Source organism: Ogataea haglerorum (genome assembly GCF_019207285.1).
Source record: "Ogataea haglerorum isolate 81-453-3 chromosome Unknown 81-453-3_NODE_4_length_651989_cov_98.092404, whole genome shotgun sequence".
Lineage (NCBI taxonomy): Eukaryota > Fungi > Ascomycota > Pichiomycetes > Pichiales > Pichiaceae > Ogataea > Ogataea haglerorum.
The window spans coordinates 119,029-142,095 of record NW_025065154.1 but is presented as its reverse complement, the minus strand read 5'-3'; the positions used below and the strand labels follow the sequence as shown (position 1 = coordinate 142,095).

The following is a 23,067-nucleotide window of genomic DNA, read 5'->3' as shown; positions in this document are numbered from 1 at the left end:
ATATTTTTCGCATCAAAATATTCCTTCCTCAGCATGGGCAACATTCCGTCGAGCCTCCTGGACGACCTGTCCGAGGGCACAAACTGTAAGTATTCGCCGCAGCGGTGTCTAACCTCCAGTTGGATCCGACGAAATCGACCGTCTCGCCAAGCGGTTCATGAAGCTCGACACAGACAACTCCGGGGCCATAGACAAAGACGAGTTTCTGTCGATCCCGGGAATCGGCCAGAACCCGCTCGCCAGGCGCGTGATAGACATCTTCGACACAAACAGGGGCGGCGACATCGACTTCAAGGAGTTTGTGGCCGGGCTGTCGATTTTCTCGAGCGGCTCGGTCGACGACAAGCTCAGGTTCCTGTTTAGGGTCTACGACATAGACAACGACGGCTACATTTCGAACGGCGAGTTATTCCTCGTGCTGCGGATGATGGTGGCGAACTCGCTCACGGACGTGCAGTTGCAGCAGCTCGTAGACCGCACGATCCTGGAAAACGACGAGGACGGAGACAACAGGCTGGATTTCGAGGAGTTCAAGAGAACGATCGCGCACACCGACGTGGCCAGCAAGCTGTCGCTCGAGGACAAAATCTGATCAGTCTTTCTTGTCGCCCTTGCTTTTCTGGAACGCCGACTTGGCGTGCGCGTAGTTTGTTGCCTCGCTGCTGCCTGCGGTGACCTGCGACGTCGACGCCACCGGCACTGAGAACGCCGGCTTGATGGGCAGCGCCGACGGCGACGGCGAGTTTACGCTCCTCGCGCTCTTGACGCTTGTGGCGCTGGCAGACGTCTTGAGCAGGGGCTTTGGCTCCTCGCCCCTGATGGTGCGGACGGCGTTTTCTATCGCGGTGATCTCGTCGCCGATGATGGCCTCGATGAAACCGAGCTTGGACTGGGCCGCCTGCTGTTTGCGCTGCTCCAGCGTCCGCCGCGCCGCGGCAAGCTCCTTCAGCAGCAGCTCGGTTTTCTCCGGCACCGTGTCCGCAATTATCTTCTGCAACGCTGCCTCCAGCGAGCCCAGAGTCCCAAATACATCCTCCAAATACACACAACACTCGTGGAAACTCAGTTCCCGGGCCTCTGCCGTGTGCACCATGTCGGCCAATGCGCGCAGCTGCAAACTGTAGTTTTCGATGATGGAGGCCGGGTTCAGCTGCTTGTCGCCGCCCTTGACCGGCAGCAGTTTTTCGATCTCGTTGAACTCCTGCGCCTCAATCTGGCTCAGCGACTCGTAGTACGCGTTCAGCTTGATGTCCAGCAGCGATTTGGACTCGCGCAGCTGCTGGTTCACCTGCTTCTGCTTCGCCCGCAGCGCGCGCAGCTTGTGCTCCAGCTGCTCGATCTCTGTGCCGATCCGGTCGCTCTCCGCGAGCAGGCTTTTGTACGCGGCGCCCTCCGACGTGCGGTTCTCGATCTCGTCTATTCGGTCGACGATTTTCGTCCGCTTGGCCTCCCAATGCTCGAAATCAGTCAGCACCGCAATCTTATTGTGCTGCTCCGTGGTGTAGATCTCCTTCATCGCCTGGCTGATCTGGTTAAGCTCCGAAAACAGATTGAGTAGCAGCTCGCGCGTCCTGCCAACCCGCCTGCTTCCTTTCTGCAGGCTTGCTCTGTGTTTGTCGATGGTGGCGAGCAGCCGCGACGTCACCACTATTTCCTGGTTCTTTAAATAGTGCAGCGGGTCGTCCACCAGACCCATCGAGGGCACCAGCGGGGGCTGGAGCACGGAGTGCAAATTGTTGCGCGGCGACGACGTGCTGGTGCTCATCTCCTGCTCGTCAGACGGCACCGTCGACGCAAAAAGCTTGTCTTTGTATCCGTCCTCAAGAGACGGTCCCATGTCGTACTGGATCGACTCTGACGGCGGAAAGCTCACCAGATCGTCCTGCGACTCGTTTGCGGGCCGCAGCGGCCGATTGCTGCCTGTGTCGGACGTTTTCCGCTTCGAAAACGACGACTCGAATTTTGACATGGCGCATCAAATAATAAATTTAATTATTTTTTATTTCCTTATCATAACCGTATCCACGGGCAATCCCCGTCCTGCCCTCCTCAACGAGAGCCCCCTCCAGCTCCTCGGCGCCAAAGTCGCTGCCGAGACCGGTCCATGCCCTTGTTTGCAGATAATTCGCCGACGTGCTCACCGTGTTTTTGATGCTCAGCGTGTTGGAGAACCGACTCACCAGCTGGCCCTCTGATCCTCCAGTTTCTGGGCCTCCCAGCTCAACCTCCAGGTGTCTAATCTGTCGCAGCGGCTTGGACGCGGCCAATTGCCCCGTCACAGGGTTGAACTCCGGCACACACTCGTCGCCGCCTTGGTCCGAGTCCTCGTGCTCGCTCTCCTGCTCCATCACAGCCTCGAAGTCCGTGATCCATTGGCCCGTCCACGTGATCTCCTGCTTCAGCGCCAGCTGCAGCTCGTACGGTGTCACAATATTCTTATAGTACTCGCCGTACTTGTCCAGAATAATGCCCGACTGGCCGCACCCAAGAATACACCACACGTCAATGCTCTCGAAATTGGCCAGCTTCGCCACGTTCGGCTTGCCCACAACAAACATATAGTGTTTCTTGCCCGCCTGCCGCACCCACTTGACCACCTTGTTGAGCAGCGTCCGCGTGTTGGCCAGCGAGAGCGTGTTGATGAGAATGCCGACCGTGCCCGCGTTCCTCGTCATGTGCATTGCCCTGTACCGCTGCATCAGCGACGGGAACGGGCCAGAACTCACGGTGGCGCACTTGACGTCGTAAACGGCCATGCTAGAGAACTGTGTGCTCAGATAAAGCAGCCGTGGGTCCTCCGGCTGCGTGATATGGAACAGAGCGCACTCGTCGAGGGGGCCGTCGTAGTGGACAATTCGCGACGCCAGCGCCGTGCCCTCGTGGCTGCGCGTCGTGTAGTCGATAATCGCCGCCCGGCTCCGCTCCAAATCCAGCTCTGCATAGCCGACTTGGTACTCGCCAGACAGTTTTTCGTACAAATCGTGCAAATAGAACGTGTGCGACGCGTCGGCCATTAAGATCACCTTGTCGCCCGGCGAGTACGTCTCCCTGAAGGCCGTAAGCACCTTAGCCGTGTCCAGGTACGGCTTGCCAAAAACATACGCGGCGCTGAGCTTGTCGACCGGGTTCAAACAGGCGTCGCCGAAATGCACCACCAGGTCGGCAGAAACGTGCTCGGCGGCAACTTCGTCGATGCAGCACGGCGAATACGACGTGTCCGCCAGAATCCACACCTCCTGGTAGTTCTGGCACTCCCTGCCGCAGTTCCCGCTGCACAGCTCCACGGCTTCGATGTCCCTGCTCGCCTTTGCCGCGTGACTCTGGTCACGTGCAGCATCTAGTTGTTCCTGGATCATTTGTAGCACGATCGAGGAGTCTGCGATCAGCGAGTCTGGGAACTGCAGCGCAATGCGCTTGTACTTGGGCTTGTTCTGGTCGTTTTTCTGCCTCAGAAATTCCACCAATTTGTCCACAGAGTAGTACTCTCTCAGCACGTCTCGGAGACCTGTCTCTGATATATCGGCAACGGGCCCCAGATAGCTTCGAGCGCCGTCTGTTTTCTGAGTCTGCGAGAACTCAAAGGTTGTAGCGTCTTGCGCCGTGGACAGCGCCGGGGGTACTAGTTCTGACATGGTCTAGAGATTGTAGATGTAGGGTGATTAATTTTTTAATTTTTTTTTAAAACATAAATTTAATTTTATTCATTATCTTTATTTATGGCTATTGAGCTGGGATACACCGCAGATTACCACGTCCATTTGCGACAGGGCGAGATGATGAGACTCGTCACTCCGACAGTCAGACAAGGAGGAGTGTCCATAGCATACATCATGCCCAATCTGGTTCCGCCGATCACCACCTTGGAGCGTGCAATCGAGTACAAGCAGGAACTCGAGCAGCTATGCGACTCCACCACCTTTTTGATGACGTTTTACCTGAGCAAGGACCTGAGCCCTGAATTGGTGGAGGAGGCTGCGCAGAAGAAGGCCATCCGCGGCATCAAGTGCTATCCGTCCGGCGTCACAACGAACTCTAACGCTGGCGTGGACCCTAATGACTTTTCGCAGTTCTACCCAATTTTCGAGGTTATGCAGAAACACGGACTTGTGCTCAACCTGCACGGCGAGAAGCCGTCGGTCTCGAGCGGAGAAGGTAAGGATATTCACGTGCTGAACGCAGAACCGGAATTTCTGCCTGCTCTGTTCAAGCTGCACAGAGACTTTCCGCAGCTCAAAATCGTCCTTGAACACTGCACCACCAAGGCTGCTGTCGACGCGATACACGAACTCAACAAGGACCTGAAAGACGGCGAGCAGCCCACGGTCGTGGCGTCCATCACAGCACACCATCTGTTCCTCATCGTGGACGACTGGGCCGGCAACCCGCTCAATTTCTGCAAGCCGGTGGCTAAGCTGCCAGAGGACAAGAGAGCCCTGATTTCGGCTGCCACGTCCGGCAAGCCGTACTTCATCTTCGGATCAGACTCTGCTCCCCACGACGTCCACAAAAAGGCAGTCCACACCGGCGTTTGTGCGGGTGTGTACACCCAGCCATACGCCATTGCGTACTTGGCCGAGGTGTTCGACAAGCAAGGAAAGCTCGACAAATTAAAGGATTTTGTGTCGACGTTTGGAAACAACTTCTATGAAATGGACGAGTCCAAACTGCGCTCCAAACAGAAGTGCTGGCTGGTCGAAAAACCAAACGTGGTTGCCGACACGGTCACACAGGGCGGACTGACCGTGGTGCCGTTCCGTCCTGGTTCCAAACTCAGGTATGCAGTCGAGTGGAGGTAGAATCAGACGTTGCCGAGCACAATCATAAATTTGAGATGCTTGTCGTGGCCTTCAGGAAATGTTCCATCCTCGTTAAACACGCAGATGCTGTTGCTTTTCCAGCCCCAGCTCTGAGATTTGTGGAAATCGTTCGGGACAGAGAGGAACGAGGTGATTGTGGGCTTTTCGCGTCTGGAAGGAGTAAACATGATAAAGTACACCATGATAACGTTTCTTTGGTCTTCGTAGGTGAGGAAAGAGCGTGGCTCTGTTCCGGGGCTTCTGATAGACGGTGCGGAAAAGTCGTTGAGAGAAAGATCGTTCAGACTGAGCGAGCTGTCGTCCTGAACGTTTTCTTTCTCCTCGGCTCCATGCAGATTGCCTCCCAGCGGAGCCATGTTTCTTTCCGTCCGCGCGTTCACGAGATTGTGGTGTTTTTTTGGCATGCTCTGGTAATTAACGTTGCCTGCGAAAACGTTCGGATTCGTCAGACTGTATTTCGAGGACGACGTCGACCCGCTGTTGTTTGCCCTGTGCAGATACGCGCCTATCTGATACGTGTTTTTCAGCTGGATCTTGTTCTTCTGGAGATACAAGTTCCAATATGAGCCGGCATACCAGAACGTTGTTCCATACACCCGCTTCTCCGTCAAAAGGTCGGAAACGTTTGCAAACGCGATGGAAAACCGGAACGGAGGAATCGACGTCCAGCTGTACAGCCGCTCGGTTCTCGGGCTCTCGTCCTGGGTAGACTTCCCGTTCTCGACGGGCCCTGTGGCGGGCGAAGAGCTGAGCATGTCGGCCATTTTTCTGTCGAGTTCCGCAGGAAGACCAGAAATGGTGGCGTCCTTTATTGGAATTCTGAACCATTTGGTGTCGGACGTCGGCGGCGCAGCACTCGTCACGGTAGACGCTATGTTCGATGTTGGCGAGCTCAGCACCAGCCGCTGTAGGTAAACCGCCTGCCAGAGCGCCTTGTGCAACACCTGCGGGTCGACGTAGGGGTTGCCGTAGATGTCTGTAAAAGATTCCAGCTCTTGGAGCTGTTCAGGACTCATATGGCAGTAATGCAGCTTCTCGTTCAATGTGGTCTTGATAGGCGCAATGTCGTCCTCGTCGTAGTTCGCCTCAATGCGTCGTTCCAGCAGCTTGATGATGAATATGCATCTGTCCCATTCGCTGGGGACAAAGAAGTAATCTTCGCCAACCACGTCTGCAACGACGGTGGCCGGCAGATCGTCCCAAGGCTCTACGCCGACTTCCCAGCCGTCCGTGGATAATATTCCCTTGCCGTTCTGTATGATCCGCTCGCTGGCGGCTCCGTAATTGCTCGAGACGGCAAACCTGATAACTTCCGAGATGTTCGCCATGGTCATGTTCTTGACGATGCAGTCCGTCGCCGTGCACACCGCCTCGTTGATGGCAAGGTACTGGCCCACGGAGATCATGCTGTACGGAATTTTGGACTCCTCCGCCACGTTGACGACGCCGTAGAGTCTCGAGAGCGCCAATTCGAAGCTGTGCTGGGTGATGCGCGGGTCGTCGAACTCCAGAACGTAGTCGTCGCGCACGTGGTCTTCGTCGTCGGCGGGCCATTTGAACAAGCTCTGGAAGTAGTCGCTTCTGTCCAGAACAAGCCGATGGAGCCTGTATGTGGCTCCAAACGCCGTGACTTTCACGTCTGAGTAGGCTCCTTCTAAAAACCCACGCTTGTAGAAGTAGTCTGACACGGTTGCAGTCTTGCAGCATCCGTACGGACAGGACCCGGCGTCGGCCTCGGCTTGGGCGATGTGTGCTGCCGATTTCGAAGGGGACGCCTCTTTTGGTGACAGATCAACCGATCCCGATAAGGGCCCGGAACCCGCGGTCTCTGAGTCCAGAAGCGGCGACGAGAGCTCCGGATCACGGTAATGCGTGAGGTTTCCGGGGGCCGAACCACGCAGAGGTCTTCGTCTGGGGGTAGAGCTGGAGGCAGACATGGATATAATAAATTGGCGCAGGACAAATAAATAAAATAAATAAATAAGTTTGTTTTGTGGCTACTGCTGGGGGTTGACGCATTACAGATCTATTCGTAAAAGACAGAACACGGCACGACGAAGAAAATGGGCCGTTTTTTGGAATCGCCATGTCCGCTGCCGTACTTATCCTATTTGCTTGGCCATCGATAACTGCTCTCACTCGCTTTCCTTGAAAAGATCGTTGATCTTGCGGAAAATCTCTTTGTCCTTCTCTGTCTCCTTGGACGGATCATTCTCGTCGTCGTTGATGTCCTGCATCCAAAAAAGGTTTCTGGCACCGCTGCTCAGGAACGTCAGCATGTACACTCTTCCGGTCTTGCACGAGTTGACCTTTTTCCATGTGACATCGCCGGCAATGACAAGCAGTTCCTCTGACTCGACCCCACCAACGCTCGTCTCGCGCGGTTTCCACACAAACAGGTAGAACTCGTCTCCCTCGTCGCTCTGGCTGATCACAATCTCGCCCTTGGTGGGGTTCGGCGTGTACACCTTGGTTTCCTCATTGTAGTCGACCTTGCCTGCTTTGAATTTGAGTGGAGTGGAAAGAACCATGTTTACAGATAAAACTCCTGTGGCAAACAAGCGACTTTTCAAAAATACTAAAATAAAATTAAATAAAATAAATTACTTTGTCTATGAATTTTCCTCCAGACGACATTAAAGTCCTGGTCGAGGAGATCGCTGAGCTGCTCCTGGCGCGCAAACAGACACTGTCGGTGAGCGAGGGCGCGTGTGGCGGACTTCTGAGCGCCTACCTGATTTCGCTGCCCGGCGCATCCAAGTTTTTCGACGGAGGCCGTCTGGTGTATAGCCTGAAGTCTCGGCTGAAGTTGAGCGGCTGGAATACGGACCAGATCAGAGACTACACGGGGCCGAGTGAGGCAGTGGTGCTTCGTCTCGCCAGAAACCTGCGGATCGAGTTTGGGTCTACGTACGTGCTGTCTGAGTCGGGCTTTGCGGGGCCGTCCACTAGTGTCGGACTGGGAGACCAGGAGAGCATTACGGACTCCTCGAAGCAGGGAGTCGTCTATCTGGGGATCAGTGGCCCCTACGGAGACAGATCGTGCACGGTGAGCACCGGAAGCGAGGACAGGTCGGAGAACATGCAACTGTTTGCCAAGAAGGGGTTGGAATTTCTCCTCAGGGTGCTGAGGACAGAGGGGTGAGCAAGCAGGTTAAATTTTATTTCCACTATTAACATTTTCAATTAACAACCTCCTTCAATGCCTGTCTGATGCTGTCCACTCCCTTCACGAGGTCTTCTTCCGAGATGACCAATGGTGGAGCGAGTCTGATGATGTGCTCGTGGGTTGGCTTGGCCAGGACGCCGTGGTCCTTCATCTTCAGACACAAATCCCAGGCTGTCTTGCCGTTGGTCCTGGTGTGGTCGACAACAATGGCGCACAGAAGCCCCTTGCCCCTGACCTCCTTGATGACGCCCTTGGACTCCTCCTTGAGCTTCTCGAGCTCTCCCTGGAAAAACTCGCCGAGCGTGGCAGATCGCTCCACAAGCTTCTCGTCCTTGACCACTTCCAGGGCCTCGATGGCCACGCGCGAGGCCAGAGGGTTGCCGCCGTACGTGGATCCGTGGGAGCCCGGCTCCAGAGTGTGCATGATCTCCTTGGAGGACAGCACGGCAGACACCGGCAGGACGCCTCCCGAGATGGCCTTTCCGAGCAGCACCATGTCTGGCTTATTTTCTCTTGGTAGGTAGTGCTCCCAACAGAGCAGCTTTCCGGTTCTGGCGATGCCGGTCTGGATCTCGTCGGCGATGAGCAGAACGTTGTGTTTCTTGCACAGCTCCTTGACACGGGCGAAATAGTCTTTTGGCGGCACCACGATACCGGCCTCTCCCTGGATCGGCTCGATCAGAATGGCGGCGATTTTGTCGCCCGCGTTGGCGAACGCCAGCTCGACATCCGCGATGTTGCCGTAGCGCAGGATCTGGTTGTCGGTTCCTGGAATCACAGGGCCCACCTTTTCGAGGTACGGGCCAAAATGATCTCTGGCTTCCGGATCGGTGGACATGCTGACGATGGCCAGCGATCGGCCGTGGAAGTTGTCTGCACACGATAAAACAATGGCCTCGTTCGGAGCAATGCCCTTCTTCTTGTAGCCCCATCTTCTGGCCAGCTTCAGAGCCGTCTCGACGGCCTCGGCACCGGTGTTCATCGGCAGAACACACTCGTAGCCAAAAAATTCAGTCACGTATTTTGCGTACGAGCCAAACACGTCCGAGGAAAACGCTCTGGACGAGAGCGTGAGCTTGTGGGCCTGCTCAACCAGCGCGTTGATGATGCGGGGGTGGCAGTGGCCCTGGTTGACGGCAGAGTAGGCCGACAGAAAGTCGAGGTACTCGTTTCCTTCCGGGTCCCAGACCTTGGCGCCCTGGGCCCGCGAGAAGACCACTGGGAGCGGGTGGTAGTTGTGCGCGGCGTACTCGTGCTCGTATTCGATGGCCTTGGCAGAGGACAGGTTAAACTCGGGAGAAACCATTTTTCGTTGGGCGGACAGGTGCAGGAGTTCATATATATAGGCGTTCGCCGTGGCCTGCTTATAGCGAAAAACGGGTAAAAATCTGGAGTACGAAATTCCTAACGGAAGGAGATGGCGAATATATTGGATCATGCTATTTAGTGGAACTTGGGCTTGCCCGACAGCACGCTTTCGAGCGTGGCGAGCCGGCCGTTGAACATGTCGAGGTCTTTCTGGAGTCTGCGCAAGCTGCGCTCGTCCTCTGTTCGGTAGATCATGTTGGGGTACTTGGACCCCATCTGGTGCAACACCAGCGGCGGAACAGCCATCCCTACCAGCAGCGCAATAAAGCTAAAGGTCAGCAGAACTGAATGGATGTACGTACCTTGGACTTCTCAGGGCACTTATGGCGGACATTTTGCAATCAGAAAACTGTGGGGAAATCGCGCGATATATAGATTTTCAGTTTTGATTACCCCACCATTTTCCATTAATTTTGGTGGAGCTTGAACAAATTCCGGTGACCCCCGGACCTAAGCACCAGCACTAAATTGGCAATTGCGCATGACAGGATAATGCACGCCATGACAAATCGCAGCGTATCTGACGTGGCTGACAAGATGACGATGTCGGTCCATCTGAAACGCACCGCCTGCTCGCCGCGGGGCTCCACCGTCTCCATCAGCGCGGTCTCGACGGCAAACGCGAGCACCAGCCGCACGTGCTGCGCCACATGCCCCACGTCGATGTGCTCCAGCGTGTCGTGCTCGGTGTGGATGTACGGGTTCGACGCCGCAAGCTCTGACTCCAGAACGTACACCGCGGGGAACCCGTGTAGCAGCGCCGCCGAGTGGTCGGAGCATATCTGGCCGCACCGTGTGCTTCTGTGCGGGATCGTGCAATACGTCTCAATCAGCCGCTTCACGTACTCTGTCAGCGGCTCGGATGCGTAATCTTCCACCACGCCGAAATGCGGCGGTGCACCCGCGGAAAAACCCGTCATGTCCTGCTGCAGAAACGCGACGATGTCCGTGTAGCTGGCGAGGACATCCAGCGACCCGCGCATCCCGGGCTCCTCGGCGGCGTAGAAGTGGAATTCCAGCGACTGGCGCAACTCCAGCGGATTTTGCCGCAGTATTCGTATTGCCTCCAGCAACGTGACTACCCCTGAGAGATCGTCGTCGACGCCTGGCGACGACAGGAACGGCACCAAATTCACCGCGTCCAGATGACACCCGACCACCACCTTGCTCTGCTGCTGTCCGGGGATTTTGGCGATGAGCGACGGCTGTCTCCATGCGTGCTGGTGAATATCCACGGGAACACCGGTCTCTTCCAGCAGTGACTCTATTTCCACGGCGAACGACTCGCCCGCGTCCGAATTGAACTCGCGGTGCGGGAACGTGCCCGCGAGAAACTGCAACTGCTCTGTTATCCTGGTCTCGTTGATGCGCTCTATCAGACCATTTACCGTCTCCTGGTGGAACTCGGATGGATACTCAAAAAGAGGCACTTTAACGGGCCATAGGAGACCAATATACCTCAGAGTCGCTGTATGGAGCACAAACAGGACAAGAGAAATCGCCAGGCCCACAATCGCTGCCATGGGATTTAAAATAATGATAGTGCCCTATATTTTTATACTGCACTGCCCCAATGTCATTTTCGCTATTTAAAATATCACGTCGTCTTCTGTCTGCGCAGTCAGGTCAGGCACCTCCTGCGACTCCTGCGGCTGCTCGGCAAGCGCCTTGGCCTTCCGCGCGGCGTTCTCGGCATCAAGCTGCGCGTTAGCCTGCTGCTTCTTCTCCTGCACTTTCTTCAGCCGGTAGAACTCCTCTCTGTCAAGCTCGTCCAGCTCCGAGTTGATGTACGCAATGGTGTTTTCCGTGCGCGGAATGATCACGTGCTCGATGGCGTTCACTCTTCGGTTGGTCACCTTGATCACCTCGTCCAGAATGACAAACGCGGTCTGCAGCGACGCTAGATCCACAAGCGTCTGCACGCTCTTCGTGTAGACGTCCTTGGCCTTCTGAACCTGCTGTCCTCCTCTTCCCAGACCCGTCATCTTGAAGTCGTTGATGCTCTCGTCGATGTCTGCCTCGAACTGCGGCAGATACACTCCGGAAACGTTCTCCTGGCGGGCACGCACCCGGAACCGCGCCTTGTTCACAGATTCCTGCACCTGGTATCCAATGTTGCCGCCTGTCGCGTACGAAACCTCAGCCAGTGAGAACGCCGCCGTCTGCATCACACGGCCCATCTTCCTCTTGGCGTCGTCTATCCGTTTGGTGATGTCTCTGAATCTCTTGGTCAGGGCCTCAGATTTACGTTTCAGCAGCGAGTGGCCCTGCTGAGCCCCCTTCAGCTTCCCCTTCATCAAACTCAGCGTCATCCGTGTCGGGAAGACCTGCTCTCTGACTTGTCAGCGCCCAAAAACACCTTGTACGTACCTGTTTGCAGACGACATGTTAGATACTTGTTATAAAATGGTCAATTTTTGGCTGCTTGTGCCGGGTAGCGTTGAGAAAATAATAAAAAATGCCCCGGGCTGTGCACTAAGTAGTTCATAAGCATGTCCGGAGGTCTGGTGCGCGCAGACGATTTGGACGCCGAGCTCGCGGTTCACAAGGAGCCGTACCTGCTGGAGAACTGGCTGGCATATATAGAGCACAAGAGGGGCTCTCCAGAAGCAGAGGTCATGCAGATTTACCGACGCGCACTCAGACGCTTGCCTCAGTCATTCAAGCTCTGGACGGGCTATCTCGAGCTGTCCCACACGCTGGCTGGCAAGGGAGATGCAGGGTTTTTGGTCAAAGCGTACGAGCAGTGCTTGGCGAATCTGAGCGAGTTTCCTGGTCTCTGGGAAAGGTTTCTCGTATTTCTCGTAGAGAACCTTGATCAACTGGATATCTCCTACGTGCGTCGACGGTTCAACGAGGCATTGCAGAGTTTGAGCATTTCACAGCATTTTGGCATATGGAGGCTGTTTATCCGTTTTGCTGACATGGTTGGCGGACGCACCAGTTTTGCAGTGTACAGGCGGTATTTTGATTTTCGAGCGAAGCTTGTGGACTATGGCGATCTGTTTGCAGACCTTCCTGATTTGGACACAGTTATAAACAAGCTTGTGCTGCACACGGACTCGGAAGACCAGTTTGCGAAGCTCGGGCCGGTTTTCGAGACAATAGCCCAGAATACCGGTCTTTTGATGGAGCTCTCGATTTCAGAGTTCAGCCTGTACAGCACGTATTTCGACCTGGTTCTGCAATTCGGAGACGAAAAGAACGCAAGAAAAATGTACCGCCATCTTGCCGACAAGTTCGCCGACCAGCGGTGCGTGCTTTCCATAAAACTGGCAGCCTACTTCGAAAAGAGCAGCAGGTATCTGGAGGCAGAAGATGTTTTTGAAAAGGAGCTAAAAAGAGTGGACAACCTGCATGATTTCCAGTTGATTTTCGAGGCCTACGCAGAAATGGAAGACAGACGAATGACCTCCCTGTCGCAAAGACTCGACGACGACACTGTGCGCGAGTTGGACGTCCTGATGGACAGGTTCGAGGATCTGCTGGCCAGGAGAAAATTCCTGGTCAGCGACACGGCACTCCGCCAAAACCCCGACAACGTGCACGAGTGGCTGAGCAGAATTGAGCTGTTCCGCAACAAAAACGATATTGCAGACTGCTACGCTCAGGCAGCCGAAACCGTCCGGCCGCAAAAAGTGCAGCAGCCAGGACTTTTTTCTAAGCTCTGGATCCAGTACGCAAAGTTCTTTGCGGAAAACGGCGACGCCACGACGGCAAGAAAAATCTTCCAGACATCCACGAAGGTGCCTTTCCGCCAAATTGACGACCTGGTCGACGTCTGGCTGGCGTGGGCAGAGTGGGAGCTGGCAAAAGACCGCGAACGGGCCGTGAAGGTGCTCGAAAAAGCGCTCGAGACGCCGAAGTACGACGGGACAATTCACTACCGGGACGAGGACCTTAGTCCGCAGATGCGCATTCACAAGTCCACGAGACTCTGGCAATATTATCTGGACTTGATAAGGAGCTCCAAAAATTTGGAAGCCACCCGCAAGGCGTACGACAGAATGATCGACGTCAAGGTCGCCACCGCGCAGTCGATTCTGGACTATGCAGGATTCCTAGAAGACAAAAAGCTCTATGAAGACGCGTTCAGGGTCTACGAACGCGGAGTGCTGCTTTTTCGCTACCCAGTGGTGTACGAGATATGGACTGTCTACCTTGACAAAATTCTGCATTACCAGCACCAGCTCTCTATCGGCGTCGAAAGAATTCGCGACCTGTTTGAGGACGCACTGCAAAACTGTCCTCCGGACCTGTCCAAGCCAATTTTCCTGCTGTATGCCCAGTTCGAGGAGACCAGGGGCTCGAAACTGCAAGCTCTCAAGGTGTACCGCCGGGCCATCGAACACATCCCAGCAAGCGCCGAGAAAGTGGAGCTGTACAGCCTCCTTGCAGCCAAAACAGCCCAGTTCAAGAACCTCGAGAGCGCCAGAGACGTCTACCACGGCGCGCTGGAGTCCGTGTCGGTCAACGCTCCGGGCTTCCTCGACGTGCTGGTGCAAGGGTTTATAGAGCTGGAGCTGCGGCTGGGCCAGTACCGGCGGTGTCGCGAGATATACCGGTACGCAGCGCGGCTCCTAGTGCAGTTTGCGAAGCGCGACCAGGACGTGGAGCGCGTGTGGGGTCTGTGGAAGCAGTTCGAGGTGGACAACGGCTCGGAGGAGAGCTACAAGGAGCTGCTACGGTTCAAGAGGCATCTGGAGAACACTGTGGTGAACGTGCGCGCCCAGACGACAGATTCGATCGGATTTGTGCACAAGGAGACCCGCGGGGCCATGGACGCTGGCGCGACGCGAAACAGCGCCGAGATAGCGTTGGATATAGACGAAATGGAATAAATTGTCGCGCGGTGCGCCTAGGAAAATCTATCATCTATCCAGTGCTGTGTGCTCATTTGGCTCAATCTGCTGAGCGCTCTAGCAAAAGCAAACCGTTCCTCGTCTAGCGTGCCGAACATGGCCGCCTTCTTGGCCATCTTCTTGTCGAAGCCGTGGTTTTTCACCAGATCGTCGTTTTCCAGGGCATCCTCGACCTCCTCCGACGTGGTGCGCGACAGCGAGTAGTCACCGTCGCCGAGGTCCTCGGGCTCGACAAAGATGTCTGAAAACGGAGCAACCGCAGTGACGGCCAGGCACCCGTGGCTGTCGTAGACAGCGTCCAAAAAGGTGATGAATCTTCGCACTCGATCGCGCACGTTGACGCTCAGATACGGGATGTCGGTCACGATGAACGCCTTGTAGGACGAGGCCAGCGTCAGGTAGTCTCCGGCAGCAAGCGGCTGGCCACAGAGCTGGTCAAAGGTGAACAGGGCGACGTTGGGCGGCGAGCTCAGCGGCACGACAAGATCGCGGCCCCAGATGCGCAGCGGCACGTTCTCCTGTGGCGGGACGCCCTGGGCGAAAAAGTGGTACCAGGTGTCGATGTGCTGCTTCTGCTGTTTTCGCGACGTCTTGGAGTCGAATCGGATGCCTGGTTTGGGGAAGTAGTACACGGACGACAGAGGTTTCGGAACTTTCCTGTAGTCTGTCGGCGAGTTGAGGTAGATGACCTTTGTCGTTCTCTTGATCAGCTGGATGCAGGGAATGAACGACTCGCGCTGGATTCCGTTGATGTACAGATCGTCTGGGGCTCTGTTGGACGTTGCAAACAGAATCAGGCCGTGGTCCGGCCGCAGAACCAGGTTCAGCAGCCGTCTCAGCAGCATGGCGTCCGCAACGTCGGTGACCTGGAACTCGTCGAAACACAGCACCGTCGATTTTTGCGCCAGCTCCCACGCCAACAGCGGAATCACGTCGATATCGTGCTTGCCCCCATGCTTCATCTTGAGCTCGTGCGAGCGCTTGTGCAAGTTTTGCATGAACTGGTGGAAATGCACTCTGCGCTTGGTGAGGTGTTTGGGGACCGTTTGGTAGAAAAGGTCCATCAGCATGGTTTTCCCGCACCCCACGTCTCCGTAGAGATAAATACCGTTAGGAACAGAAACGGCTTCCTCTGGGGCTTTTTTCTTCTTCCTGAAAATCGATCCGAACGCCTTGGACAGCCCTGTCTTGGGAGTCAGGTCTCTGATGTCCGGCTCGTCCACTTTTGGAGGCCGGTAACGGACAAGCTCGGAGTATAGGCCTTCCAAACTGCTCAGAATGCCTCGCTGGTACGCGTCGTCCTTCAACCTGTGCTGAGCCACCAGGTGGTCGTATCTCTGGAGCGGCGACGTGCTGTGGCGGCGAACGCCGGCCCTGTAAATGCTTCGGCAAACGATCTGGAACAGCGAAGAGCGTACAATCAACATGAAAAATATTCGACTCGGAGAAACACCGGATATAATGGGGGTGCATGCAAAATGTTAAATAACTGGGCCTATATGCTCCAGAGCAGACAGAGAGTTCTCCAGAAACCACGGAACAGCTGCTGGAAGCCTGGAGCCGAGCTTGCGTGTCGCTGCCCTGAGGACCCGGACCCTGCTCCATGGCCGGGTAAGCTTTATGCGAGCAGAAATATTTTACAAAAAATATTCAAAAGTATTTCATTCAGGATGGATATTCATCGGTGTCGATTTGTGGACTACACGCCCCACACGGTGACATCGCTTGCGTTCTCGCACAACTCAGTGAGCGACGTGTGCCCGCACGAGCTCCGTTTGGCCGTGGGGCGCGCCGACGGGTCGATAGAGGTGTGGAATCCGCGAGGAAGACATACCAACTGGCTCAAGGAGCACGTAATTCCCGGGTGTCGGGGCAGATCCGTGGAGGGGCTCGTGTGGTGCAGCAACGAGGGGCAGCCCAGACTATTTTCCATTGGCGGATCGACGTATTTGACCGAGTGGGACGTTTCGCAAAGCATTCCTTTACAGAACAACGACTGCAATGCCGGAGTCATATGGTCTCTTGCCGCCAACCAGTCGCAGAATAAGATTGCGGTGGGTTGCGAGGACGGCTCAGTGGTGATAATAGACATTTCTGGAGGTCCTGGCGTGATGGAGCACGAGCGGATCTTGCAAAGACAGCAGTCACGGGTGCTGAGTTTATGCTGGTATAAAGACGATATGATCATCGGCGGATGTGCGGACGGGCGAATCAGGTGCTGGGATGTCAAGGGACAGTTACTACAGACACTAAGAGTCGACAAGTCGAAGACAGAGAGCACGCTTGTGTGGAGCCTCTACATGGTTGCAAATGGGAGCCAGCTGGTTTCCGGAGACTCTACGGGAAGCGTCAAGTTCTGGGACATGAAGCATTTTGTGCTGCAACAGAGTTTCAGCGTCCACGAGGCTGACGTTCTGACTCTGACAGGAGACATGAGCGGCACCACTGTGTTCAGTGCCGGAGTGGACCGCAAGATATTCCAGTTCCAGCTGGTCGACAAGGGGAAAAAAACACATAAATGGATGAACAGCTCCAACAGGCTGCTGCATGGCAACGATGTGCGTGCCATGGCGTCGTACGAGTCGCGCAACTTGGACCTTTTAGTCAGCGGTGGTGTGGAAAGAGTGGTTGCCGTGAATTCTCTCAGAAACTTCCAAAACAGCATGGTGTTCAAGCTCCCGCTGAACGCCAACAACGTGATAGTAAACGACGAGCACAGACTGTTGGTGATGTGGCAGGACCAGACGGTGAAAATATGGCGTTTTCTGGACAACCAGGAGAAGACGCTGAGCGCCAAGCTCACGCTTTCAGACCCCGAGAGCATTAGCGACGTTGCCCTCTCCAAGAACGGAAGGTATTTAGTTGTCTCGCGTCTGAGCGTTGTCCGCATATACGAGCTGATCGAGACAGACACAGCCAAGCTGCAGGTGGTGAAAGTGCCGGCCACCAAACTGGAGAACCTTGGTGCCAAGAAAGTGCGCGTTCTGGACGGTTTGGGGCTCATCCTGCTGGTGACTAACAGCAACGAGTACCTGAGTGTCCGCTTCAACGTGGAAGACGACGACGACGTGTCTGAGTTCGACGAAGACCAGGAAGCGGTCGAGTACGACGTGGAGAACGAGTGCGAGCTTTTGGACGCCAGCCAGGACTCTCGGCTCGTTGCCTGTGCTGGCTACAACGGCAAGATCTCTGTGCTGGACCTCGGGTCTGGCGAGGCGCGCGTGCTGGTGAGACTGAACGAGGTGCCGACAGCTCTACGGTTCACGTCGAACGACACGCTTCTGGTGGCTACGATGGAACACAGGCTCTTTGAGTTTAATCTGGTGGGCGAGCTGCACACCGAGTGGTCCAAGAAAAATAGCGAGAACATGCCGCAACCGTTTCTGTCGCTGCCTGGCCAGCCGTACGGGGTCTTCGAGACCCCCGACCGGTTCTGGGTGTACGGCACCAGCTGGATTGCATTTTTCGACGCGAAAACAGAACTTCCTCAAAAGCAGGCCAAGGGCCGCAAGCGTCCAAGAGGCAAGCCGAACGGGGTGAACGGCTCTGCCAACGACAGCACAGAAAAAGAGGCGTCTGACAAGACGTTCTGGTTCACGAACAAGTACAAGAACCTGCTGTTGGCCGACAGACTGTCGGACGACGAGCTGGTGGTGGTCGAGAGACCCGTGGAGGAGATGCCTTCGCCGCCAGCATTTAAGCTGGTGAAATATAATATATAGAGAAAAATAGTTTTTATCCACGAAATTTCCTTATCCGATGAGAATAGTGCTGCTAGATGCAAGCGCGCATATTTGCCGGCTCTGGAAGGCAGAAGTGGCACGACTGAAAAACGAGGTGGCTGATGCGATGCGCTGGGGCGACGACAAACTGGAGGTTTCTATTTTCAACGGGGATCTGGAGACCCTTGAGCTTCGCACCGACAAGGAAACCGTCTTTTTCTCGCCGGGCAACTCCTTTGGTGGAATGGCCGGCGGCTACGACAGGGCGTTGGCGCACCTGTTTTCCGACGCTGGTGACTGGAAAACGACCGACCAGTACGTCAAGAACTGGATTCTCGAAAACAGTCACGGGTACTCGGCTCCAGGGACTGCGCGACTGATCCGCTTCAGCAGGCCAGACTCGCCAGCCTGGCGAAAGTACAGGGCCAGCGCGATTCTGCACGTCCCTACAATGAGAACTCCAGAGTTTCTCGGGTTTTCAGATGAACAGACAATACGTTCCGTTTTTGACTGGACCTGGCAGAGTCTGGTGCGGGTCAGACAGGAGCAGGCGGCGGACGTGTTTGTCCTGACGGGGATGGGGACGGGAAGCGGCGGCCTTGCGGAGTGGCTCGTGTGCCGGACGATGGTGGCGGCGATCGCCATGTTTGGCAACCGAATGGGCAAAGAAGTGCTGTCCTACCTGGACAGCCCGTACCAAAGAAGCAAAATTGAAAAAAAACTGTACGTCGACACTTAATTTTTATACAGCTTGAGCGAGACGCTCGCCGTGAGGGCCATTGTGGCGAAGACAAACACCATCATGAGCGAATCGCCCACGGCCTCGCGGTATATTTTCAGCACTTTAGTGGCGTATTTTGGGTCCAGGCCGTTGCGCACATAAAAGAAGTTCTCCATGAGCGTTCTGTATATTTTCTCGCCGTCTGGTTTGTTCTTCTTGATGAAGTAGTGCCATAGTTCTTTGCTGAGGACCGTGCTGTAGACGTTCAGGGTGATTCCTGCTCCAGAAACGGAGCCGATCGACCGGAACAGATAGTTCATCCCGGTGACGGAGGCCTGGTGTTTGAGGCCGACTTTGCCCACCACCATGATCAGCAGACTCACCAGGTACATGCCGTACCCAAAACCAGCTAAGGAGAAGCCCGCGGCAAGCAGCGCGATCTGCCACCAGTTGCGGTCTTCTGGCGCAAACGCTGGCTTCGCCGTCAGGCAAACGCCGAGCGACAGGAGCGAGCCCGAAAACACGGCCAGGAACCCCCAAATCGACGTGCGGATGGATTTCGAGACAACGTAGTCGTCCTTCGCGTTGTCGTCCTGTTTCAGCAGCCAACCCGAAAACAGCGAGCCAAACGAGACGAAAAACACGCCAAAGCCGTTAAACAGCCCCAGCTGCAGCGAGTCGAGACCGTGGACGGTCTGCAGATAGATAGGCAGGATGAAGTTGATTCCGTACAGCGTCATGGTTCCAAACATTGCCGTGAGCGCGCCCAGGCGCAAAACTCCTTGGAAAGCGAAGGGCGGGATGATGTGCTCTGAAGCAAGTCTCGACTCCACCAGGTAAAATAGCACGCCGGAGACAGCGGCACTGGCCACGTAGGTGAGCCCCTCGGCGCGGGTGGTCGACGAGAACAGGAGAAGCACGCTTGCAATGAGCAACGCCAGGGTCAGCGAGCCGGCCAGGTCGATCTTGGCAAAGTTTTCCTTGCTGAAGCGTTCCCGCATGCGTTCCTCTGCGTCGTCAATGTACTCGTGCACATTGGTGGCGACCAGGCAAGCGGCAAGAACCACGAGCGGCACCTGACAGCCAAACATCCATCTCCAGCCGTTCTGGGGGTCCAGTCCCAAACAAATACCGCCAATGATAGGACCAACAAATTGTCCTAGGCCGTACACGAGGTTCGCGTACCCCTGGTACATGCCGCGCATTCTGAGCGGAACGACGTCGGTGACGACGATGGAGCTCAGGGCAGAAATGCCGCCGCCGCCGATTCCCGCCAATGCCCGCGCAACAGCAAATTGAGTCACCGACCGCGAGCAGGCACACAGCAGACAGCCCAATCCAAACCAGAACTGCGCGAACAGGAGACTCGATTTGCGGCCGAACACCTCGCTGATTTTTCCCATCAGCGGCTGGAAAATCGCATTCGTCAGCAGGTAGCTCGTGCCGATCCAGGCGAGTTTATTGGAGTCGTGAAGCAGCGAGGCAATGGTGTTGGCCGTGGTCGACACGATGGTGGAGTCGGCTGCCGAGAGAAACGAGCCGGTCCACAGAGACACAATGATGAGCGGCAAGTTTGCTGGAAGCGGTGGGCTTGCTGGGGCCGGCTGCGGAAGCAGCGGCGACTGCTCTGTAGATTTTTGGGGAAGCTGCATTAGATATAAAAAATAATTTGTCGAGCGGAAAGGAAATTAGGTGAGAAATTATAGACTGGTGCAAAAGCACTACCCCTTTGGTCTTGCTTGGAGACTCCGTTTGTGTGAGGCCTTGATGGCTCTACGCCAGTGCTTACGGCGTCTCATGGGCACGAGACGCAGAAATACGAAAAGCAGGTTCAGCAGCCCGAGAGCTACGTGTGTAAGCTCTGTCCTGGCCCCTCTAACCAGGCGAGCCTGCGAACGTGAACTGCAGCCAACGATGACGCGCCAATCGCGGCCAGCCAAAACACCAGAGCTAGTAGCTCGAGAAAACGTGAAAAGAGCCTCAACTCAGAGTCCACGAAGCCTTATTTTGCGGGCCATCCAGAGCAGAGAGTAGACGGTGAGCGATTCCGCGTAGATGCAGCAAGTAAAGAAGCCGATCACCGTATGTTGAGCAGAGAAATGTGTTGATCGGCAAGGTTGAACTGTGAGCGTAAAAATTGTGTCTTCGAAGTGAAGCAGCAGGTCAGCTAGCGATCTGGAAGCACTAAATTGGGCCTCCAAAAATAAAGAGTGCTTGCTACCAAAAAACAGTGGAAATTGTGGACAACGGCTCGACGTGCTTTTCGATGAAAATTTGCCCTGACTGGCTTTATAGAGTTTTAGATGCGAATGGCGGAGATCGTGGTACCCGAAATCGTCGTCCTGTTCATTGCTGGCAATGCCATGTGTCTGCAGACTTTTATTTAGCGGTGAATTCTGGAAGTAGTAAGCGAGGTTGCCGGGACACATATATAGAAAACTGCACCCAACTGGCGCCTGAAGAGTATGCTGCTCATGTTCGGGCACCAGTGGGCCTCTGTTGAGCCTTTTGCAAACCAATTGAGCAGCTGTGACCCCAAAATACCACCTTATGCTGTACACGGCCGTGCCAGATGGACCCAGAGAGCGTGGTCTTGCGGCCACCAAGAGACACAAGAAAGCTGACACCGCAATGGGACTGAAAAGTACATCTCCTAAATATGCAGAATATAAGATTACACAGATTTCCTCCATGGTGGCCAAGTTAGAGACTCGTTGACCGAGTTGGGCAGCTGTGGAAGCCTTCTCACTACGTACTTCGATTTGAGGATGGAAAGAGCCTTAAGCGGTGTCCATTGTAGGCACAAGCTTTTGGTCGGAGATTATTAGCCGCTTCTCGTGGTGTAATACCGCAGACAGGAAATCGGGTTCGAGCCCAAAAAATATTACGGGTAGTCCATATACGTCTACTTTCCATGAAGATAGGCTTTATCAGTCCAGTTATATTTTTTTTCCGAGGCAAACCGGAAATAATTTCGCTATCAGGAATTCTAGTGTTACCGATATGACTTATTTCGGAATTCTTCCCTCAACTAGCCGGAAGAGTTTGTCAACAACTTCCTCGCCGCTGGCAATGATCCCGTCATGAAGATACTCTGTGGTGATCCATCTCTTGAACTCAAAGATAGAAGAATTGGCCAGAGCAAGCTCGGTGCTCACGTACTGGTCATCGTAGCAGAGCAGACAGTAAATCGGCAATTTGGCGAGCGTGACGCTGCGTAACCTCGATAAATCCCAGATTTTGTCCCATCCGTCGTACGTGTGAACAAGCTCCAACAGCGGCTTCAGGCGTTTCAATGACTGGAAATCGTCGCAAATTCCGGGATAGTGGTACTCGCTGGTGAAATAAAATTCTCCGTCATTATGGACACGTTCTTTTATTTTGTTGACAAGCCATTGGCTGCTGGACCCAGCGCCGTTCATGTAGATGGCCTCCTGGAAGAAGAAGTACAACATATTGGAGTCGAACCCTGACCCGTCCTGAGCATTTTTCAGCGTGGTGTACGACAGCTGGCCCGTGGTTTGTAGCTCCAAAGTCATGGTGACAACCAGCTTGTTCATCCATCCAAAACCGCCGACAGTGGCAAAATGTATTCCTAGTTGCTGGAACCGTTCAGGACTTAGAATGCCTCCGTTTGGCAGCACAGGTCTTTCTTTCCGCAGATACTCAACAATCCGCTCCACCCGTTGCTTGCTCCCCGGATACTCCTCGTAGAATTCCAGAGTCCTCCGTTTAGCGGTAGCAAGATTGTTTAGGGATACCTGTGACAGGTCCCCCGTGAGGGGTGGCAGTCCAGCAAAGATTAGGACTTTTTTCAGCGAGTCCGGGAACATTGAGCAGTAGCAAATAGAACAAAAGCCACCGTACGAGTAGCCAAGCAAGGTCCATTTACAGCGGCCAATAAGCTCCAGCCGGATCTTCTCGCAGTCGCGAATAACCGAGTCCGCACGGAAACACTCTAGAAAGTGAAGCTGGTCCTTGGCAGACCCTAGACTCAGCAACTTGGCAACATGTACAGGCGTCGAAAGTCCTGTGCCCCGCTGGTCAAGTAGCAGCACCGTGTATCCCTTACGTAGCAGGGGAGACAGAAAACTGGGGCGCGAAGCGACGTTGGGAAACTCCGACTCATAGCCAGGCCCACCTTGCAGATACAGCAGGATGTGATCCAAGTTTCTTGAAATGTCTGCTTCGTAAACAAAATCCGTCGGCTCTCCGTACCTGTAGCTGTTGACGAGCTTAACACAGACACTGATAGTTGTATCACACTTTTTGTAATCCAAAGGCACCAAGAATCTCAAAATTGACACTTTCATGTCTCCCAGGACAAAAGTGTCCTCGACGCTGTACGACGAATCTTTGCACGCCATGAGTGATAAAGAGTTCAGGCAGGATCTTTTCACCCTAAAAA

General features: G+C 54.8%; 17 protein-coding genes across 17 annotated transcripts; 6 read left to right on the top strand and 11 right to left on the bottom strand.

The window, feature by feature from the left end:
• Positions 1-33: 33 nt before the first annotated feature.
• KL911_001648 (uncharacterized protein) lies at positions 34-363 on the top strand (the record flags this gene model as incomplete). The annotated part of the gene is made up of 2 exons (XM_043196629.1): positions 34-104; positions 192-363. The coding sequence occupies 2 exons, from the start codon at positions 34-36 to the stop codon at positions 361-363; spliced, it is 243 nt and encodes an 80-aa protein (XP_043055409.1).
• A 229-nt stretch (positions 364-592) lies between these two features.
• On the bottom strand, positions 593-1,969 carry KL911_001647 (uncharacterized protein; the record flags this gene model as incomplete). The annotated part of the gene is made up of 1 exon (XM_043196628.1): positions 593-1,969. The coding sequence occupies one exon, from the start codon at positions 1,967-1,969 to the stop codon at positions 593-595; it is 1,377 nt and encodes a 458-aa protein (XP_043055408.1).
• Positions 1,970-1,988: 19 nt separating this feature from the next.
• KL911_001646 (uncharacterized protein) lies at positions 1,989-3,632 on the bottom strand (the record flags this gene model as incomplete). The annotated part of the gene is made up of 1 exon (XM_043196627.1): positions 1,989-3,632. One exon carries the CDS (start codon positions 3,630-3,632, stop codon positions 1,989-1,991), a length of 1,644 nt encoding a protein of 547 aa, XP_043055407.1.
• An 84-nt stretch (positions 3,633-3,716) lies between these two features.
• Positions 3,717-4,796, top strand: KL911_001645 (uncharacterized protein; the record flags this gene model as incomplete). Its single annotated transcript, XM_043196626.1, has 1 exon — positions 3,717-4,796. One exon carries the CDS (start codon positions 3,717-3,719, stop codon positions 4,794-4,796), a length of 1,080 nt encoding a protein of 359 aa, XP_043055406.1.
• A 2-nt stretch (positions 4,797-4,798) lies between these two features.
• Positions 4,799-6,754, bottom strand: KL911_001644 (uncharacterized protein; the record flags this gene model as incomplete). The annotated part of the gene is made up of 1 exon (XM_043196625.1): positions 4,799-6,754. The coding sequence occupies one exon, from the start codon at positions 6,752-6,754 to the stop codon at positions 4,799-4,801; it is 1,956 nt and encodes a 651-aa protein (XP_043055405.1).
• A 198-nt stretch (positions 6,755-6,952) lies between these two features.
• KL911_001643 (uncharacterized protein) lies at positions 6,953-7,348 on the bottom strand (the record flags this gene model as incomplete). The annotated part of the gene is made up of 1 exon (XM_043196624.1): positions 6,953-7,348. The coding sequence occupies one exon, from the start codon at positions 7,346-7,348 to the stop codon at positions 6,953-6,955; it is 396 nt and encodes a 131-aa protein (XP_043055404.1).
• An 83-nt stretch (positions 7,349-7,431) lies between these two features.
• On the top strand, positions 7,432-7,962 carry KL911_001642 (uncharacterized protein; the record flags this gene model as incomplete). The annotated part of the gene is made up of 1 exon (XM_043196623.1): positions 7,432-7,962. The coding sequence occupies one exon, from the start codon at positions 7,432-7,434 to the stop codon at positions 7,960-7,962; it is 531 nt and encodes a 176-aa protein (XP_043055403.1).
• Positions 7,963-7,999: 37 nt separating this feature from the next.
• Positions 8,000-9,292, bottom strand: KL911_001641 (uncharacterized protein; the record flags this gene model as incomplete). Its single annotated transcript, XM_043196622.1, has 1 exon — positions 8,000-9,292. The coding sequence occupies one exon, from the start codon at positions 9,290-9,292 to the stop codon at positions 8,000-8,002; it is 1,293 nt and encodes a 430-aa protein (XP_043055402.1).
• Positions 9,293-9,761: 469 nt separating this feature from the next.
• Positions 9,762-10,877, bottom strand: KL911_001640 (uncharacterized protein; the record flags this gene model as incomplete). Its single annotated transcript, XM_043196621.1, has 1 exon — positions 9,762-10,877. The coding sequence occupies one exon, from the start codon at positions 10,875-10,877 to the stop codon at positions 9,762-9,764; it is 1,116 nt and encodes a 371-aa protein (XP_043055401.1).
• A 66-nt stretch (positions 10,878-10,943) lies between these two features.
• Positions 10,944-11,666, bottom strand: KL911_001639 (uncharacterized protein; the record flags this gene model as incomplete). Its single annotated transcript, XM_043196619.1, has 2 exons — positions 10,944-11,378; positions 11,445-11,666. 2 exons carry the CDS (start codon positions 11,664-11,666, stop codon positions 10,944-10,946), a joined length of 657 nt encoding a protein of 218 aa, XP_043055400.1.
• A 180-nt stretch (positions 11,667-11,846) lies between these two features.
• On the top strand, positions 11,847-14,195 carry KL911_001638 (uncharacterized protein; the record flags this gene model as incomplete). The annotated part of the gene is made up of 1 exon (XM_043196618.1): positions 11,847-14,195. One exon carries the CDS (start codon positions 11,847-11,849, stop codon positions 14,193-14,195), a length of 2,349 nt encoding a protein of 782 aa, XP_043055399.1.
• Positions 14,196-14,212: 17 nt separating this feature from the next.
• KL911_001637 (uncharacterized protein) lies at positions 14,213-15,643 on the bottom strand (the record flags this gene model as incomplete). Its single annotated transcript, XM_043196617.1, has 1 exon — positions 14,213-15,643. The coding sequence occupies one exon, from the start codon at positions 15,641-15,643 to the stop codon at positions 14,213-14,215; it is 1,431 nt and encodes a 476-aa protein (XP_043055398.1).
• A 72-nt stretch (positions 15,644-15,715) lies between these two features.
• KL911_001636 (uncharacterized protein) lies at positions 15,716-17,938 on the top strand (the record flags this gene model as incomplete). The annotated part of the gene is made up of 1 exon (XM_043196616.1): positions 15,716-17,938. One exon carries the CDS (start codon positions 15,716-15,718, stop codon positions 17,936-17,938), a length of 2,223 nt encoding a protein of 740 aa, XP_043055397.1.
• A 37-nt stretch (positions 17,939-17,975) lies between these two features.
• On the top strand, positions 17,976-18,652 carry KL911_001635 (uncharacterized protein; the record flags this gene model as incomplete). Its single annotated transcript, XM_043196615.1, has 2 exons — positions 17,976-18,462; positions 18,546-18,652. The coding sequence occupies 2 exons, from the start codon at positions 17,976-17,978 to the stop codon at positions 18,650-18,652; spliced, it is 594 nt and encodes a 197-aa protein (XP_043055396.1).
• Positions 18,653-18,673: 21 nt separating this feature from the next.
• Positions 18,674-20,311, bottom strand: KL911_001634 (uncharacterized protein; the record flags this gene model as incomplete). Its single annotated transcript, XM_043196614.1, has 1 exon — positions 18,674-20,311. One exon carries the CDS (start codon positions 20,309-20,311, stop codon positions 18,674-18,676), a length of 1,638 nt encoding a protein of 545 aa, XP_043055395.1.
• Positions 20,312-20,644: 333 nt separating this feature from the next.
• KL911_001633 (uncharacterized protein) lies at positions 20,645-21,575 on the bottom strand (the record flags this gene model as incomplete). Its single annotated transcript, XM_043196613.1, has 2 exons — positions 20,645-21,438; positions 21,563-21,575. 2 exons carry the CDS (start codon positions 21,573-21,575, stop codon positions 20,645-20,647), a joined length of 807 nt encoding a protein of 268 aa, XP_043055394.1.
• A 92-nt stretch (positions 21,576-21,667) lies between these two features.
• Positions 21,668-23,026, bottom strand: KL911_001632 (uncharacterized protein; the record flags this gene model as incomplete). Its single annotated transcript, XM_043196612.1, has 1 exon — positions 21,668-23,026. The coding sequence occupies one exon, from the start codon at positions 23,024-23,026 to the stop codon at positions 21,668-21,670; it is 1,359 nt and encodes a 452-aa protein (XP_043055393.1).
• Positions 23,027-23,067: the final 41 nt, after the last annotated feature.